This window comes from Hylaeus anthracinus, unplaced genomic scaffold, assembly GCF_026225885.1.
Source record: "Hylaeus anthracinus isolate JK02 unplaced genomic scaffold, UHH_iyHylAnth1.0_haploid 0, whole genome shotgun sequence".
NCBI lineage: Eukaryota > Metazoa > Arthropoda > Insecta > Hymenoptera > Colletidae > Hylaeus > Hylaeus anthracinus.
The window spans coordinates 6359278-6379269 of record NW_026533254.1 but is presented as its reverse complement, the minus strand read 5'-3'; the positions used below and the strand labels follow the sequence as shown (position 1 = coordinate 6379269).

Genomic DNA, 19992 nt, shown 5'->3' with positions numbered 1-19992 from the left:
TTCTGAGACACTTTTCTCAACGCCACTTCTTAGAAATACAATTTTTAATTCGATAAGAATTTAAGCAAATTATTTTGTTTCCTTTATATATTTCTAAAGTTCGTGTTTTTTATATATATATTTATTGAATTACATAGGTATCAGTTTATTCCACAACCTTTCCACCTTTTAAGGGATGTTTAGTATACATGTTATTTGTTTTCAACCATTCCGATACATTCAGACCTGTACCACCTACCAAAAATCGACATGGACCTTCCAGACAACCCAATGTTTATGAACAGTATAGTGCTTGCATTTCAAATTTTATTCATTTATTTCGTTAAGTAAATTAGTATCGGCACAGGTAAACCTTAAACCAAGTCGTGGCGGATTTAACGCGTGTCGCCATAGCGGCGCCAGAGGAGTGGATACGGTTAAAAATGCGACAGTCCCCGCGGAGTCGAGCGCAGCACAAATGCTGTACCTCTTTCGAGAGCGTTCTACTTTCAATTTTTGAAGAGAACTATTCCCCAGTGCTTTTGGAAAATGCACTTTCTTGTATAAGGTGCGCACTCCGTCGTGGAAATGTTGGCGTAAAAATTGAAAAGAATTTTACGAGGTTATTCTTTAATACGTTCGATCGAGTCGAGCCGAGATGCGGCATTTTTGTTTTCTTTTTCTGCTAAAATTCCCATTAGACATACTGGTTGTTTTGTGTACAAATTTCTTTGGAAATTATTAAGAGCATCCATCGATGTATCGACAGTGACATTTCGGTGACCCATATTTCCAAGGTTGATTTTTCTATTTTTCAAATGAACGTGATTAACTGGATTAACTTCAGTTTGTGAAATTTCCTGTTTTTAATAAGAGAAGTTCATGAAAAGTGAAGTTTTTGAACCACCGCTGTAGCGAATGTACACAATATTTATCTGAACCAGTTTTTGTTAAAATCAATAGCGAAATGCTTTCAGCTGCACGCTTCAGCGCTTAATTTTAATTAAATTAACACTGATTTAATGAATATTCATATTATTAAATATGCAAAGACCAGATTGTATGTTTTATTTGCGAGATATTACGATAAATAATTTGTTCGTAACAAATTCTGAGCAGTAAATGGGTGAATCCATATTGGAGAACCTCACGATGGATATTCTTGCTACCAGTTATAATAGATAAGGCAGAACACGATTTCTGACTGAAAAATAGAGCAATTTTGAGCACGAAACTGAAAAGTGGTTTTCTTGGTTTATCTAGGGCAACTTCGAAGTAGAACGTTTACGTATTTCACAAAGGAGCTCGTCCAGCGTGCCAGTGAAAATTTTTCACTCGATTGACTCGTTCCCAGTTCGCCAATCCCTGATCGTGTTATTTAGCAGTTATCGTTTATCGAGCTTCGATTAAAATACGTTCTTCGCTATCAGCGACTGGCACGCGTCATTAATGACCGGAGTGGATAGGAATATATCATACTCCTTGTTGCTCTCATACCTAGGGAGTTGCAGAATACTCATAAGCAAGTGGGAAAATGTGTTGTAAAACTTCGATGTGTTCTACAACAAAAAAATGTGTTATAAGTATAAATATTGTAGAGCTTGTAGAACTTTTTTATTTTTTATTTTATCTAAAGTATACTATAATCTGGTAGTACCAGAATTTGTTGCTAAAACGAAATAATATTTTTACAAAAGAATAAGGTATGAAACTGTATGGATGTGCACATTCAACAAAAGTAGGTGGAATAGGTTTGGCTTTTCTGCTTCACGATGGTAGTGGCGAATCTTGTGAAATTACGAGCGAACGAATCCATCACCGATATATATCATTATTACACAGTTGCAAATAATCGTATTGTCGGAAATACGAAGCAATTAAGTGGAAATTCCTAGGTTCCACGAATCGGTCGATGGGCTGGTGACCTTATCTGTGTCAAACAGGCACCAATTATCGGCTTACCAGGAAGCACTGCTCGCAGCCTACCTGTAATTACGCTAGCTTACCGTTATTCGAAGACGGAATCCCCTCATGTGACTATGCGATGTTCTAGCGAATTTAACCCACGACTATTTTTTACGAGGAGTGCGTATTGTAGAATGCATCACATTCGAAAGTTGTCTCATCCTCATCTAACCCAATCCAAAATTGTCACTCCCTGTCGCTAACCTGATTTTTCTTGTTTGTTTCAGGTAAGTCAAGGAAACTTAACGTACACGAATCACAGGTCAGAATGATTTACCAGAGTTTTTATTCTGTAAAATACGTTCAAACTGAGAATTCTAATATTATAATGAGGTAAACTTTGATTGTTTGTTTGTTTGTTTGTTTGTTTATATGTAGGCGGTAATTTTCGAAACTACTGAACCAATTAAAAAAATTTTGTCAGTAATAGAAAGCTACATTATCCCTGAGTAACACAGGCTATATGTTATACAGATAGAAATACATTTTTAATTTGAAATCTCGAAATTTGTAAATCAAGTCGGAAGTAAAGCGTCGCTTGGTTACTTTATCGGCGTACACTGACCAAATGGCTGGATATACGTGAAAATAATGCAATACGAAAGCATTGGTTATCGATAGATCTAAAAAAAAGTCAGCGACACGATATACCTAGTTTTTACATTTAAACCACAATAAAGTTTTTTATGTTAAAAATGAATGGAAAATTCTAAGGTGAACCTCGAGGGTACTTATTAAGTATTGCACCCAGTTAAATGCGTTCAGCTGTTACGAAGTACCTAACTACATACTTACATAAGCATTACAGTAATTAGTGCACCTACGTGAATAAGAATAGCATTCCATGCGAGTGAAACCGCGGGGTGCAGCTTGTATTGTATTATTTTATGAATTTATTCCATATCGAAAGAAATTTATTTCGTAACACTTTCCCAAACTAATCAAAGTGCAAATTTCGCGTTAAATCGTCATAATAGCAAGAAAAAGAATCCTAGTCCTATTAAAAGAACGACTCAAGTATACAGCGACCATTGTACATCGTGTTACATTCTTTTTAAGCGAGGGTCGCTTAATCTTCCAGCATGTAATGCGCGCGGTGACGTAAACTCGCCGAGAGACTTTTCTTCCGGACTACCGAGTTCATTAAAGCGCAATTAAACTCGCGCGAAACTTCGTGAAAACCACGGTTCGTGAACCTAGCCGCGGGGGTGAATCTCGGATGTTGCGGGGGCGACGATCAACTGGCTGTTTATCGGTAATCGGATGCGCAGACTAATTTCTAAAGAAGGTTCCTACAGTAGAATTCACTTTGGAGCGAGTACTTGAGAACGAATTTAATTCGATGAACTATAAATAAGGTTTTGTTAGACATTTTTTGATAGAAATAAAGCGAGACAAGAATGTTTTCTTACTTGTTTCATTTTTGTGCTTTTTACATATTAATTTTGTATAATGGCTGTTTTTATTACGGTGACTATAATTTGATGCTTCTTAGTGTTATTATGGACTGCTACTTTAATCTTCCACTTCAAACCCTGCAATAGAACTGTCTATATATCTTAAGCTCACTCAAGGTTCTCACAAATAGAACTATCTCATTCAATCTAATGGACTGTATCTCTACAACAACGCACTGCAAACGACTGCACTCTTCTACCTACACAGTGGCCATCTTAAGGGCTCTTATTCGCACACGTATACACGTAACCACTCACGGGCGCCACTAAGCTCTTATAATGGTTGCACGCATCGTACAGCCCCTTAATTCTAAAGATCTCAGTCAGTCTGTTCTGGAAGACTCTGCCATTTTCCTGATGAAGATAAGACACATTAAGATAATCCATAAGTTAACTGCATTAGGAAGGGGAATTAGGTTTAACAAGTGACTTTTAAAGAGGATAAACGTAGAGAGCACTTAGAGAAAGAGGTTTAGATTTATTGTCCACTCAAACCTTTCGCCCATGGCCTTTACGTCTCTTTAGGAGCTTTGAAAGCTTCGTCTTCCTCTAGGATCTCAAACAAATTTCGAGGAGCTTAAATAATGTCTATAAACGTAGAGTAGTGGGCGTAGAAACTGCACCATTCTTTAGAAATATAAATGTAATATACTGCAAACGTGACGGCTACATTAATTTGTTTCCCTGGAATCTGTAACACTTATTGTTTAACACTCGATGCCTTTATATTTCTTAACCCTTTCAGAACCCGTGTCTACAATTGAGGGCGAGTGTCCTTATTTATGCACATGAATAAAGACCAGTTTTTTTCGGAAACTACACTATTAGAATTTTTTTTTATTTTTTCCATGATTTCCATGATTTTAGTCCCAGTTAATCCTAAAAATTAAATTAAATTAGTACGAGAAAAAAAAATAATTCAGATCCGATAGGGTTAAAATGATACAAGGGTTATCAGACTCCAAGATTATGGTAAAATCATCATCCCTTCCACAGATGTTCTACTCAATATTAATACCCTCCAGGACTATTTCGACGATCCACCTTGATCCAAACGTCGACCTTACACGTTGCTCCCAGTGGTCGCAATCTCATCCTAACAATGCCCCGTAAATTCGTGCACGCCGACGACGAGAATCCTCTGGACCGTGTACCACTTAAGAGCTACTGTCACTTTCTCCATATTCATGACCGTCGCGGCTTTGTGCCGCGCTTGCTGGCCAAAGTTACGTAGAAAATCGGTCCAGAAACTTGTTTAAAGTCCTGGTCGAAGCCTCGGCCAAACGGGCGAGCGTTACCTTTCGTGGTGGAAACGCGTGTGCCAATTTATTCCTCTGCGGAGAGAGTTTCGACAGTTTGGTAACGCTTACGCGAGCCACGACCAGCTGGGCTGGCTATTTTACGGAAACGCATAAACGCCATTAGCAATAGTATCGTTAGGGAAACCAGCGTTGAAGTCGCCGTTGAGGTCTAAGTGAAGTTTCATACTTTGCTGTTCACAAATTAAGGGTGAATTTGTAACGAAGGGACTATTTAATCGATTGTTTAGGGAGATGATTACTGTAATATATTTACTACTAGCTGCACTCCGCGGTTTCACCCGCGTGGAATACTATTTATTTTATGTCGTTTGCGTTCGACTGACTGTTCAACCGCGTGTTCCTTCGTGAATCAGTAGGTGACTGTCTTTTGTTTTCCGTAACTCAGATGTTTCAATCGATATTTCTCATTGTGAGAAATAGCTTTTGACGAGTCAGATTCGTCTAAGTTTACACTGGCACTTGAAATAAATAGACGAACCTAACTCGTCATTGCATGTCAAGGGGTTAAGCAAACGCAACGACCCGAGTAAATTCCGTGATTAGCGTAGAATTCTCAGTCATTCGTTTGCAAGTTTCGACTGCTAAAATCTCGGTGTCCTCGCACGGTTAATTCGCGGCGGCGCTGCCGACGACCTTTGATGAAATTTGCAAGTTATCGTTTCGCGTGTTTATTTGTGGCTTGTTCCACACTAGACGTCGCGATTTTTCGCTTATTTCGGGCTCCAGCTGGAAGACGCATTTCCGTGAAATAATCGATGGAAACCGGATCGAAATGGAAACTTTTTACCCGTGGCTTTCAAAAACAAACATGGGCGCAGTTGAAAGCGGGAAGTCGGTCTTTTTTTCGCGGTGAAATTCACCGCTATTGGTCTCTCGATCGAAAATGAGAGAAATTTTTCCACTCTGGAATCCGAAACGTTCGCGGTTACAACGAAACGAGAGAAAATGTAACAGTCGCGGTTTTGGACGAAAATATTACGACATCCATCTCGTATGAAATTTTAAGCGGTTGAAGTCCAGCCAGCCGAACGAATTAATACCCTGTGGTATACCCAAGGCTGTGTTTACGCTACATGCACGTCCAAAAACATATTCTGGGTAATGTATGACTCGTTCGAGGAGTGGTTAAGTTGAAGTTGCATTATCAATTCTTTTAAACACGGGAAAATATAAACCAGCTGAAGTCCTTGTGATGAGAACCGTTACACACATTCCAATTCCACATTAGTGGCAGTGAAAATGGTAAATAGACTATAAATCAATGGAACGACGCTATTGGCGTCTAAATCTAACGCTAAATCGATAATCCGCGATCCAAATTTATGGTGTTAGTCGTGGTAACTAATAATTCCAGTCGGACTAGACCCCATAATTAAGTGACTGCAAATCAACCGTAACGACGTCAATGTGTTAAAATTAATCGTCATACGAATACGCTTTGTACCCTCAATAAATAAGCACGAAGCGTCGCGAAAAGTCACGTCGATTTTTGACAGATAACCCGACGCGTTCCTGTTGGTGTGCCAAACAGTTAAGGGGTCGGGAGAAGAAAAATGGTTAAGAAACGGGAAGCACGAAATGGGAGAGCGCGAATAAAGGAAAAAGGGGGAAAAAGTAGTACGTTCCTGTAGTCGGTTGGCAAAGCGAGAGCGTGAAAAGCACACGGATCCCTAGGAACCATGATGCGTGGCCCGTGGAGGACAAAGGGCGCAAAGGGTGGAAGGGGCGTGGAAGGAGGTGATCGAAGGAACGGGAAATAACGCGAGGAATTCGCGGGGAAGATACTCGAGACTTTCTATTTCGTAATGGCGCCGGTGGTAATGTAATATCGCGCGGCACTCGTTGAAATTGATACGTCGAAAAGTTAGCTGCAAAGGGCGAAAGAGGGTTACGCTGACTACGACGACCTGATCGCTGAATGGGGAATGCCAGTTTGGCGGGGAAATTTCGACTAACTGGTACATTGGGCATCAGTTCTTTGCATGAATTTTATTTCATCTCTATATATTTTATTTGATTAATTGCATATACATCTCCGTTCATAAGTATGTGGACACTTTCCTCGTTCATGGAATAGTTACACTGTGAATTATTGCTAGAAAATTGTTTGTTACCATATTCTGTTTCGAATACGTATTTGGTAACATATAATAATACTACAGTTTTAAGTGGGATGTTAAGTCTCGTAGAAAAACTATGGGATCATTTAGAAACAACATTTGGAAAACATTTGTGACGAGATATGAAAAAGTAGAGTAACTTTATTTTAATAATTATTTCAATTAAGGAAGTGTTTACATACATACTTTTGAACGGCAGTGTATAATTTCTTGCACTGAATACAAAATCTTTGAAGCTCCATTCTACGTAAAAAAATTTCTATGCGAACATATTAAAGCAATACTATTATATTTAGAATTTCTAGAAGAAAATTTCAATGCAGTAGTTCTTCATAAGATTGGTACAAAAGGTGTTACAGTCGTGTAAGCAACTCCACGCCCCTATAAATAAATAAGATAGAGTAAAGAATACAATAAAGAGAAGAATGAAAGAAACATTTTTGTTTTCTCATTGATGAAGTAACCCGGAATACCTTTCGAGTACGTTCCTTTGAAGCACTTTCTATTCTCGTGCGAGTTATCGAGCACAACAAAAGGCCCATCAGCTGTCTTCACCACCTTGAAAGCAGTTCACGAACAGTCCAGATAATTATCGAAACGCAAGGAACACAATGGACAAATGGGAGGTACGCGACGAGTTCAATCGAGAGAATAAAAGCCACGCAAGGGAGAACGAGAGATAGAACGAACGGGGGTGTAACAAAAACAAGAAACCCAGTCATTCCCGACGATTCAAACACGACGAAGCAAAATTAAACCACGTAACGCGCGAAGGGATGAAAGGGGAGGTAGAATTAACAGGAAATTTTGCTGTTACCAAATAGATCACGCATACACGACGTCTACGAATTAATGAACCAGATAGTTTCTGTAAATCTGATTCTAACAATCCATCAGTTTATGCATATATGCTGAAAAATGATTTAAAATCAATTGAAACACATTTTTTGATGGAATTCCAACACAGGGTCAGTCTAATTACAGAAATTTCCAAATCAAATACATCGGAGGACCTAGATATTACGAACGATGTAGATTTACCGAGATTGCATGCCATTAGACCCCACGAGGATAGCAATCATAAACGTGGATATTGGTACGTTTATGGCATCCAGGTGAGGAAAGGTTGTTTTTTAGGATTAAGGTATTTCGAGTCTTTTTGCGTTCAATGGTCTCTAAAATCTTTAATTACCATTTAGACCTCAATAACCGAAGTGCCGTAAACTCAGAATTTTCGAAGGATGCACTTAAACTAAGGTTCGAACAAGGTCTCCAGGCATTGGTCCCATCTGGAGGAAATTTCTGTCGTTTTTCCCTATTTTTCGAACACCAAAGTGAGGGTGTCTAGAGTGACCTGAGTGACTTGAATGAACGGAAGTAAGTGGAATCAGCGTTCGAGATTCCACTCATTAAATGTTAGTGTCTAAAATTAAATTGGCGGACACTCGCTGCGAAAGGCGACGGTTTCGTGCAACAAATTGCGAATTCGGGAGTTACGTCCTGAAGAGGAATAAGTCCGGAAAATAAACAAGTCGGAACGCAACGGAGACAACCTCATCACACTTTCGATCCTCCGCCAACACACTAGTTAGCAAAATATCCGAATCGAGCATCCCGAACAACTTGTCCTACTCGATCTCCCGTGGCAAGCGAATCGACCATCTCCCGAGAAAAGATCGAGCAGCATCCGTCCGCGAGCCCGACATCCGCAGAATCGCAAAGAGAACCAGGCTGAGAAGATGAGTAAGGAAAGGAGCCGGCGAGGACGGAGAAGAATAAGGCCGGTACGTTAGGTGTACACTGTGCCTAGAGTCAGTGTAAACGAGACGGAGAAAGGGGGTGAACAGCAGCATCGACGAGGATGGGCGTAGAAACGGGGCTGGAAAGTAGAACGGGACAGAGTGCTCCGCGAGAAGGGAAGAGCAGAGAGAGGAAGAGAGGGGGTCGGTGGATTTTGCGAACACGGAGGGGTCGGGGGTGGCGCCGCGGGCCGCGCCGTCGCTCAGCATCCCTCGTTTCCACCCGCCCACCCTCGTAAAGGCGCACCCTCACGCCGAGAGTATCTGGTAGTCATACGCTGGCCCGTTGCGAGCCCGCCGATATACCGCGCCTCTCTCGCTCGCTTTGCTCGCCACTGTGCACGCTTCTCGCGTCGCATCGCGACAACTGCGTGGTGTGCTGACCCAGTTTCGACGCGCGTACACGGGAGTCGGTACCCTTACCGAGATATCGAGATCCGTTATCTGGTTTCGGCTGATCGTGGTCCTCTAGGAGCGTCTATAGGACCTAGTAGTATCGTAGAGATCGAGGTGGTGTGGATTGAATTACAGAGAATCGAATTACTTAGGTGTATCATCTACTGAAGATTGCAATAAAGAGTCCTCCTCTGAGGCCTTTTGGGGGAGTAAGTAGCAGAGGGACAGAGGACGGTTTAGCACCGACTGGCTAGTGAGAACAGTGGTGCCTGAGAGTAAAGTGTTCATCGACAAAGTAGACCCTGAGAAGAGCAAGTGGAGCAATTCTCGCGTTGCAGAGGGTCCTGTCACCTTCGTCTAACTCTAGAGAATAGTGATACCCAGTAACTCTCCTCTGACTATCAAAGTGTCTCGATACCACGGCACCAGGAAACCTTCCTCGAGGCGATCTCGCTCACATGGTCTGTGTTTTGCCCAGCCGGCCCTACGTGGCTCCCTCTCGGGCGTTTACGCGAGTTAGTCCTGTCTGAACTCGCAAGTGTCACCTGGCCGGCAGGCGTCCGTTGGTGTGGTGCCGCGTCGTTTAGCTCCAACGTCCGTGCAATGACCTGGGTTCGACGGGACGCGCGTCGCTGGTGCTCGTAGACCGTCAACACACCGGGGATCATCGAGGGTCCCGCTCAGGCTAATTGCTGTCGCTGTAGCTGGCAGCGGTAGGTCGACCCGCGTCGTTGCGGTTCCAGACGATTGACGCGCTGCCACGTTTCCTGTGCTGACAGGTGACAAGCGTTCGTATCGGGATCTCGTCGGAGCTAGCTGCTCAGGAATCGCAGCAGCAACTCTATGCAGCAAGGGACTAGGGAGGAGTAGAGAACAACGTTTACCATCTCTCCACAATCGGATTCGATTCACGCCCACGTCTCGAAGGAAACTGTAATCGATACGATGGATACGTTCCTGATAATAGGTATCTGCTTCCTCTGCTACGAGATGTGCGATTTGATCAGGCGTTATGCTACACCACAGACGACGGAGCCACGTCGCTCACTGGAAACCGCCGCAGCACCGCCCTCGCACCGCGTGTTCTCGATTTCCCACAGAATACAGAGCCGTCCAGCCTGTTGCCCGCTGTAAGCTCGGATGATCCCCGACTTCTGCGCTAGGCGATTCATCCTCGACCTACCGAAAGGCTCTATCCTCGAAAAACGCCGAGACTATCAGTCTTATCTGCTCGTTCACGGACACAGGAGGAATACTCGCGAGGTTTGCGCGACTCCAGTGCGATCACAGAGTTCTTGTTGATGGTCAGACATTCATAACTACGAATCGTGATCTTCGATACGAAGTAGCAAATGGAATTGGCGCTGGCCTGACAAATGCACCGGACACAATGACACGGGTCTCAGGTCGGATTGATAGACGGATACAAACGCGCCGATAGGATCAACTGCTGTCGTTATCGATAAGATAATATTCGACGTTCGAAAGTTTGTTGTTGCCTCGAGTTTGTGGAAATCTTTCTTTGCACGCGCTAAGCTCGGATGATCTCCGACGTCTGCGTCAGGTGATTCAACGGACATCCTACCAGACTGTTATCTTCGAGAATCGCTGGCGAAGAGAGTACCTATCCTTCGATGGGTAGAGACAGAAGGTTCGCAATGTTTGCTCTAGCGTGCACGATCCTAGGATCTTTGTAGATCGTCGACTATTCGTCACACCGACGCAGGACATAGGTGATCTTGGATAGCGTCGATCCAGGGCTGCGAGACGAAGCACCGAGCGGAATTGGCGCTCTCCTGACAAATGTACTGGACATGATGGAGCGCGTCCCACGTTGGATCGATAGACAGACGACGTAAGCGCGCCGATAGGATCACCTACTGCCCCTATCGCGATCGATGAGAGTTTGCAGCTACCCGAGTCCCTGGACACCAGAGCCCGAGACTTCCGGCTCCGTTAAAATGCTTGCTCGAGCGAGGTCGAGCGGAATTCGAGTCGAAGCTCGTTCCTCCTGCAGTTTGGAAGCATTCTCGCGTTGCCGTCGCGAGTGTCGTTGAATTTCAGAGGACACGCGAGAATCCTGCGAACTCCTTGGGTCGCACGTGTCGACGAGTAATCGCGAGTGAAGTTTCCTCCTTGAACTCTGTTCCGAAGCACAACCCTCGGTGATCCACTTGCTATCAGCGGGATAGGTTACGTAAAAATGCATCGAGTATCGACGATCCGCAAGAGTCCCTGGGAATCGAACTCGAGGAAGGATACTCGGGATTTCCGTGCAGCGTGGGAACGTTGAGTCGCGAGCAATCGCGTCAATCACGCTCGCTGTCCGCACGTGGCGTGTGTCTGGTGGCACTTGTCATCGAGTGAACATTGAAATGCGCAGAGACTGGTCGACGGAAACACGTCCCGTAGAATTTCACGTGCCCTTTTGTTATCTCCAGCGTCTTCGGAGGACGACGGAGTAGTGTGTCGACGTGTAGGATCGTTGCTGTGCTTCGACCAGTTGATATAAAGGGTCCCACTCCTTTGAGTCAAAGATAGAAGAGAAGAGAAGCAGGTTTTGAGCGATCACCAGCAGATTTTTGCAATTCTCATCGATCACCGTCGACCTGGGTAAAAAGGAGACCGGGGACTATCTGGATACAGGAAAGATGGACTCGTTGGAGCGTTTGATGAGCGCAGGATCGCACCAGCCAGCCCTGACGGCCGCTACGCGATCCCAGAATGCCTTCGTTCAAGCCAACCTTTGCTCCGTGATCGGGCGGAAAGGTCGCCATCTGACTGGCACGTTCTGCCTGACGGGGGACACGATGGAGGGCATTATTCAGTGCCTCGTGTTCCTGAAAGCGTTTTCGGTAAGAAACATACTCCTTTAGTCGGCCGGTTTCTCGCGTTGCACTCGCGCAAGCCGCGGTAAGGTACAATTCCGCCCGAGTCCTCGGAGAGTTTCCCTTTCCGGTGACGTGAATCGGTCATGATGGAGGGCACACGTATCAGACCACGAGTCTGCTCACGGAATACCGTGCTAATACCCCGGAAACCTGCTCCATTTAACGGAGGCGCGAGCAGATGGGAAACAATGTTGAAATTGTTTGCTAGATATTCCGCTGTAGAATGTCACCGGAGAACGCGATAATGACGCCAATACATGCTACAAATGAAACGGGGATATATTTGGAATTGAATGGGGCAGACGTCATTCAAGTAGTAGTCGAGAGTAAGATTAAGATTAGACCGGCGAATGAGACTGCGTCTGGTCAGGGGAATTCTAGATCGCGCGGTGATGCGGAATTTTGCTCTTTTCTTGCAGATATGGCATTAAAGGTTTTATTTACAGATTACTCAATTTGGCAAATTGTCATGGCAATAATCGAAATTTCTTTGGATGATCCATTGGTATTTCAGAGTAAGAATTATTGAATCCTGAATGTATAATAAACCTCTTTTAAACACGTCAATTCTCGATATATAAAGTGACAATAGAAATGAATAAATAATATCACTAGAAAGTGAGCTATAACAGCAAGCGTTGACTAACACAATTAACATTTGAAATTGGGTACAGTTACTTAGACATTTTCATTTTCTTCTTCCGCGCATCTTGCTCACGCAATTGCTCCAGATCGTTTCCATTACAATTTTTATCGACGATAAATTCCGTAATCCAGTTTATCTCTCGTCGTCGAGACACAAAAGCAGAGCATGAGTCACAGTCTCCGAGCTTCCGTCTATTAGGAATTTCGGAACAATACATCCGCTTTGGAGCCAAACCCTAACCATCCCTTCGGGGGCGCTTCCTGCTCATAAATCTGTGCCACCTCCGTCCCCTACGGCGCCAGACCACCCACAAAATTTCCATCCAATGAAATCTCAACCCTCGGCCAATAGATACATCCCTGTCCTCCAATGAAATTTTTCCATCGGTATCAATCAGTTTCTGCACGGGCGGTGGAACTCGATTCAAAATCAATATTCATTCAAATCTCGAACAGCATCCATCTACATCTCGAATGCATTTGGAAAAGCTCTCGACAAGAACGGTAACGACTCTCGTTGCGTAATATGTGCTCGAATCGAATTATCGTGCTCCCGTTTGATTGCGTTAATCGCGTTTAAAATACACCGCACTGCTCACAAATAGTTAGATTACACCTGCAGGGAACTTGGAATTTGAAAGCTGCGTGAAATTCACCGATGATCCTGTTACTTTGTATATAACACAGTATTGAAAGAAAATTACAATCAACTTTAAAGCGTGGGTTTAAACATTTAGAAACTGGTGCAAACTCATTTGATGTTTCATTACAAAGTTGGTACTAATTGATGCTTCAGGTTGTGAATAAAAATATAATACTATATAACATAATGCAATAATTAATTTTCGAGACATGTGGGTGTACTGTAATCCTTCTGAATATTAATTTAGTATCATGATGCAAATATGATAATGAAAGAATATATAGAATCTCTTATGGAAAGTTATTTCTCTTCTCATAAATAAATTGCCTTATTATGAGGAATTCCTTTTACAAATACACCCGTTCGAAACCTACTAATTACCGAATAACAAAAGATAATTGTTCTTCAATCAACATCCCCCGAATCGCAACTCAAACATGGGGTCTTGGCTTCGTTAACTTCGATCACCGAGTTATCAGGTCCAGGTCGATCTATTGTAATTGGCGGTCGACACCTGTCTCGCTCGATCTGTCAAAGCTCCTAAGGCAGACGTCGCCACGCGTTACAGTGTAGCGGTTACACCTTTGACCGTAAAGGTTAAGTCAAATCGTGGCCCGAGTTATGGCGTGCAAATCGAAAACTTGTACACTCGCACGGGAACGCTCTCGAATGGCGTACCTGTGCTCTAGAAGTACACAATCATTCGACGACACAAAGCCATCTTCTCGCCTCTATACGCTGCAACGTAGCACCAGGCGTTTCGTTTGTAGGACACTTCAATCTCCTGCCCTTTGAATTCCCCCTTTGATCGGGAGAAACGGTATCGCGGGACAACGACGGAACATTGTGACTAGTGATGTGCGTTCGAATCCCCCGTTTGAAAAGTTTTGAACAATTCGACGACGGGGAGATTTCAATCGCTTTGGATATTGTTCGATATCGAAGTTTTCCGAACGTCTTGGAAAATCGTGGTGAGGCGCGAAAATATTGAATGTCTGGTGATTCTCTCCTCAAAAGCGTCGAAGGACTTTGAAAATAGAATTACTTGTTACCCACTGACATCCGCTGTGTGACTGAGGTGGTCAAATTGGGGCTTTGTCATTTGTATTTCATGTCATATCCCTTGTCCGACTATGCACTCTCCTATTCTACTTGCTAACGTGACCACGCCGTACTATGTACTACTTTGTGATCTGAGCGCATACTGGTATATTCTTCTTCGAATAATATAAACCATCCAGACCCAAAAATATCAACGAAGGAATTTCTAAGCCTACTTTGAACTCTGGTCGAATTTCTTCTTTTAAAACATCAATAGCCGCGTAAGTGTATTTCGTGTCATATCGCTTGTCTGACCATACATGCTCCTATTCTACTTGCTAGCGTGGCCACACCGTACTACTTTGTGATCTGAGCGCATACAGACATGTTCTACTTTAAATAGTACCAACCATCCAGTCCCAAAAATACTAACGAAGAAACTTGTAATCCCACGTTAAGTCCTGGTAGAATTTGAAGTTTCTTTCTTTCAAAACACCAGTCGCTGGGTAAGTGCGAGGAAATTCTTAATCCAAAAACTGACGGAGTAGTCACGTGCACATCGTAAACATAGACGTTTCGCCAGTCCTAAACAAAGTAATTTTAAAAAGAAGTTGGGCATACAGAAGCGAAATGGACTTGCTAGGTGGTTTCATTATTGAGAAAACAACATCGTTCGCTCCTGCGTCTTTTGGCGAGCCAGGCAGCCGATGTTCTATTTACCGCATCGTAGTCGAGCAAGGGTGGCAAGCTACCCAGGGGTGGTCCACCCTGCTCTGGATGCCTCTGGTGTTTTCATCGAGGGAGGGCCCTTAAAATACCCGCGGTGTACTCTGGCTGATGGCAGTTATCGTCAACGACGGCGTTGACGTCGGCTTGTCGTTCCTCGACGTCGGAGTGGATGGCATTCTTCGTTTTCCTTCGCGCGTCCGAGACGAAGGGTGCGAGGCAGGTGACGATAACATCTCTATGAGACTGGCTATGAATTTTTATCCGTTCTGGCCGCGGGCTACGGGCCTACGGGTAACGAACGGATCGCGATGGCCCCCCATGAAGAAAAGACCACTTACCCCGGTGAGCTCGTTTGGACGATAAGAGTTATTGGCGCGGCGATGACGTAACGTGGACTGAGTTATACAGTTCCTCGTCTCAGAATCGAAAATCGCCGCTATCTTGAAGTCGGGGGTGACGAGAGGACTCGTTCACACCTTTTACCCTCCCTGGTATTTATTCAGTAGGTGTGCAAGGGGTATCCTATCATACGAGATTGAATTCTTCGTGTCCCAGTTCTGGGGATAATAATGAAATATTGTGGGAACACACGTATACGTTACATGTTTAACACTAAAACTACCACGACAGGTCAAATGACTGTTTTCCAGTTTTTGTGTGCAATATAAAAATTGTATACAATTGTTTCATGTACCTATTATTGAATTTAGTATCGGAAATATTTTTGCATGCAATTGAAAAAAAGGAACTTTAAGACCTGTCATTTAATTGATCACGGTAGAAATAGATACAAATAAATGAGCCACTCATTGGACAAATCGATTAACTCCATAAAACAAATAATAATAATAATAATAATAATAATAATAATGCGATGTAATAATGTTTGCCGTTTGAAGGTGTTTATCTTTATTATTCAGGAAAGTTATTATAAATATAAAAAGTTATTACTATATCAAATGTTTTGACACTTAAATTTAACTGTTTTCAAAAAGTGGAGTTAGTGGATTTGTGCAATGAACGGCTGCAATGTCGGTAGGTTTAGTGTTAAATTATTAAAAACCTGTACGATAGGACGATGAAAGAAACTCAATGGTGTGTATAATGTCTACACGAGCTTCATTGTTTTTGTGTCTCCAATCGATCACTGAAGAGGGCGTATATTATGATACATTCTATGTATGTATACTTCCGCAAGCCCGTATGATATCTGAAGTAGCATGTTTATGTACCATATATTGTCTCCTTTTTTTGTTTCATCTTATCCTTCACATATTTACTACTTCAATTCTATCTGATTCGTTCCACTAATTCTACCCACTGTGCTAGAATCGACATTTTCTAGGTGATCACTCTAGCCAGCCATCGTGCTCGGAAAGTTAGCAATGAATCACGTTCCACGGATCTTTAGATGCGACTTCTCCCACCACCTTCTCTTCAGAATCACCACTTCTGAAGGATTCCTCTTTCAGAGGAGTATCTGCCGAGCTGGCACCAGGTAGCGCGCGATCGGGCGCAATACCGAGTTATGAACTTTCTACGAAACTACCGCTGGAACTTCTAATATCGTAAAGTAAATTTTTCTGGAAATCCTGCCAGCCTCGTTCTTCTTGTGGACGCGAAACTTCGTATTAATAAAGTTCCTGTTAAAACGAAGGTCCAGGAGTAGGGACTTGAATTGCACTCAGTCTTTGGCGAATCAAGTTCCCTACTGAAGTCGTTAAAGCTTGCCTCAAGAACACGTGATTAGAATGATCGAAGAGAATAACAACATTTTTATGAACGTTGGTAACATGACTATATAGCTTGCGAATATGATGAACGAATCAGTCTATCACTATGAATTCCTTAGAAACTGACTAACCAATATTTATACTTTTCTCCGTAATTCTAAAAGATCAATCAAACGTATGTCTTTTTATCATTATGTTCGCAAGTCGCTCGGTCAATTATCCCTATCAAGAATTCCCTTGAACATCTCGAACACTGAATTTTCTCCGAGTTATTTATTCTCGTCTCTCGCCATCGAAGCTCCCGCTCTCCTTATCAATTTTATTTGAGATTTCTCCCAGCCAAGGAACTGAATAATCCCGAAGCCCGCGTCTCGCGAGGCATACAAATTTCAATTCAATCCGAACTTAAAATTCAGCGCTGGAAAATTCCGCCGAGTAAATTTCTATAACGACGCAGCGGCATGTATTATACCGGAATGGCGCGACCGCAGCCGTATGCCGCGACGACGTTAATTACTCGGTGGCTCGTGACTGCGTCGTTGTTCCAAGATAATTAAAGGAGTCGGCCTTTGTGGAGCGCCGTTTCGCTCTTTCCTTTCGCCGATATATCGCCGGTATACGTTTGGAAACTTCGCCGATATTTCAACCAAAGAGCGTTCACTTTCGCGGCTGCGGGGACGTTGTTTCCCGATTCCAGTCGTGTTGCGCGCATCTGCGACACCGGTTTCCTCGAGCTCCAATCTCCGAGGCTTGACCTCGTTCCAGGTGTGCCACGTCGGTACCTCTTCTCAGGGTGTTCCGTAATAATGGATTTATATGCGTAGCGAGTGGTACAGGTGGTTCCGTAACTCCGTCGCGCGTACAAACCGCTTTGCGACTCGGTAATGTACGAGCGTAATAATTGTATTTTAAACGACGCCCGCTGACGCACACCCTTCTCCACACCCGCACCCCGTGAGGGTATTAAACGACGGCCGCTCATAGTATTCATCGCGATGTTCTCGGGTTTCTTGCACCGCTACTTCGCTATTTTAAGGATTCCGATTGTTCCAAGAATGAATCTTGAGAAATGGTTTAGTCTTTTTATTCCTCAATCTTTTTCTTAGGCTGGAGCAATATTCTTTCTCTGACTACTTTCTATTATTTGAGATTCGAAAGACAATTTCCTGATTGGCACTAACTTTAAATGATTCCTCTTTAAAAATAGGTTTCTTAGAATGAGTTACTCCACCTTATTTTTCGTTGATGGTACGTTGAAAACGATGTCACCTGGTTTCAACGAGAGAGAGCTGTCTAATCCCGTCCTCTTTACTGTCAAGCATGAACTTCAAACGATCTTTAAGCCGGAAAATCTTGTCGAATAAAACCTTGCTATCTCATACTTAAATGTCTGGTTTAAGATGCTGCTGGTATTAAAATAACTTCTCGTCATAGAATATTAACCCCTTGTCATACAATGACGAGTTAGCATCGTCTATTCATTTCATGTACCAGTATAGACTTTGACGAATCTGAATCGTCAAAAGTTATTTTCAGCTGGCACTATGCAGTATATAAAGTCCATTAGTTTTACAAAGATTGGAATAAAAATCCAAAATGTTTCGAAATATTTCCTACTCTACAGAACTGTTAAATTATTATTTAATAGTCAGGTATTTGTAGGTATTATAGTCAGGTACTCTTTCTCAACTTCCATATCACTGGACAATGGAGCAAAATTAAATAGTATTTGTTGGACGCATCAAGTTCCATTTTATTTGTATGTTAAGGAGATAACGAATATTACAACGTGATAGAAACTCTATTAGTATTTTTATATTACATTAGTATTACACCCTTTATTGCTTTTAAGCAGAATTAATAACTGTTACCTCATGGCACCACTATGTCAACGAACGGTTCTGACAGTTGTACTGCAGTGCAGAGTGAGAACTCTCATTCCTGAAACTTCTATCAGTCAAGTAAATTCTTTCGTTGCCTCGAGCAGCATTTTTACGAGTTTTCGGATCATTCTACGTGCCCTGTTCGTAATTCCTCAAGACTTCTCGCGGACTCTTTTACGTGTTACGTGTCAAGAATGTCGATCCGCGATCACGTGTTTTCCTAGCGTCGCGTCGTCGATAAAAGTCACGTTCGTAAAGAAATACTCCCTGATACCATGCTCTGTTCAACGCTAGACGTATAATTTAATAATACAGTAATGTTCCATGCAAAATTCTATGATTTCAAGCCCGACGAAGAACTGCAAAATCGTGGTCGAGAACAAAAACGTTTTACTATAATGAATGTATAATTCATCGTGGAATTTCGCCAAAACTTGCGATTAAAAATCCAAAAAATCAGAGATATTTTGCAACGGTGGATTCAAAGAAGAGAGCTCTAAAGTTCGTTGCAGATGTCGAGCAATATTTACATAAAAACATTCATCGGAAAAGCACTGGGAAAATATTGCGGGAAACAACTGTCATAGGCGAACATGTGTACGCAGTGTTTACACAAAAACGAAGAGTGAATATGGATTTTTGGTTCCGAAAACATGTTTGGAGAGCTAAAACGAATCGAGTATGCATGATTCAGATAGCCTAACTCGGATAAAAACTATACTATTCTATCATGCGTCTTCCACGGGGATATTGCATTGAAATTTGTGATGGATTTCGCGACGACTATTTTGCGTAGCATAATATCGCGCTCGCCGTATCTCGCGCCTGAACGATATCTTGTACGGCACAGATGAAAATATGGAAAACCTTTTACCGCGAGACAAAAGCGCAGATGCGCTGTATTTGAGGTCGCTAGTGCCCTCCCCTTTCGCTATGCGCGCGTGTGTGTCGCCATATTTCTACCCCTAGCGGATTTGGCGAGAAACTGGAGATTACAGATTATTTTCGCGAGCGCGATATTCGATTGCTATGGAAAATCGACGCGGAGTTCGTTTAACTCGCCAGCAACGTTCGTCGTGACCCAATTTTTTCTCAGTATTTTCGTTTTCCTCACATGTATTCAGTATCGTTCGGTATTTTTTCACCCTCTGGCATGTATGATCCGTTAGAATAAAACGTGATCTCCTCGCGATGGACACTTAGCGTACGTAAACTGGAATTTTTTCATCCCGGGAAATCTGTTTCATCAACGCCTCCTGACAGGGATTTTATTTTGTCCGTCAAACAAAAAATTATTTATTTATGTCCATTGCATATATATATTGAAGGAGTCTGAACGAAAAATGAAGTATGGAAATTCGAACCCACGACTAATGTCGTACCCTACAT

General features: G+C 42.7%; 1 protein-coding gene across 15 annotated transcripts in view; it reads left to right on the top strand.

The window, feature by feature from the left end:
* Positions 1 to 8885: 8885 nt before the first annotated feature.
* Positions 8886 to 19992, top strand: part of LOC128895764 (neurobeachin) — a 238904-nt gene continuing 227797 nt past the window's right edge. For 7 of the 15 annotated variants that reach the window (XM_054158708.1, XM_054158680.1, XM_054158671.1 and 4 more), the window contains exon 1: positions 8886 to 11893. In XM_054158708.1, coding sequence (XP_054014683.1) covers positions 11690 to 11893 — 204 coding nt within the window. In that variant the 5' untranslated portion in view covers positions 8886 to 11689. The remainder of the gene's footprint in view (positions 11894 to 19992) is intronic. The other 8 variants (XM_054158765.1, XM_054158747.1, XM_054158740.1 and 5 more) reach the window with 3 other exon arrangements.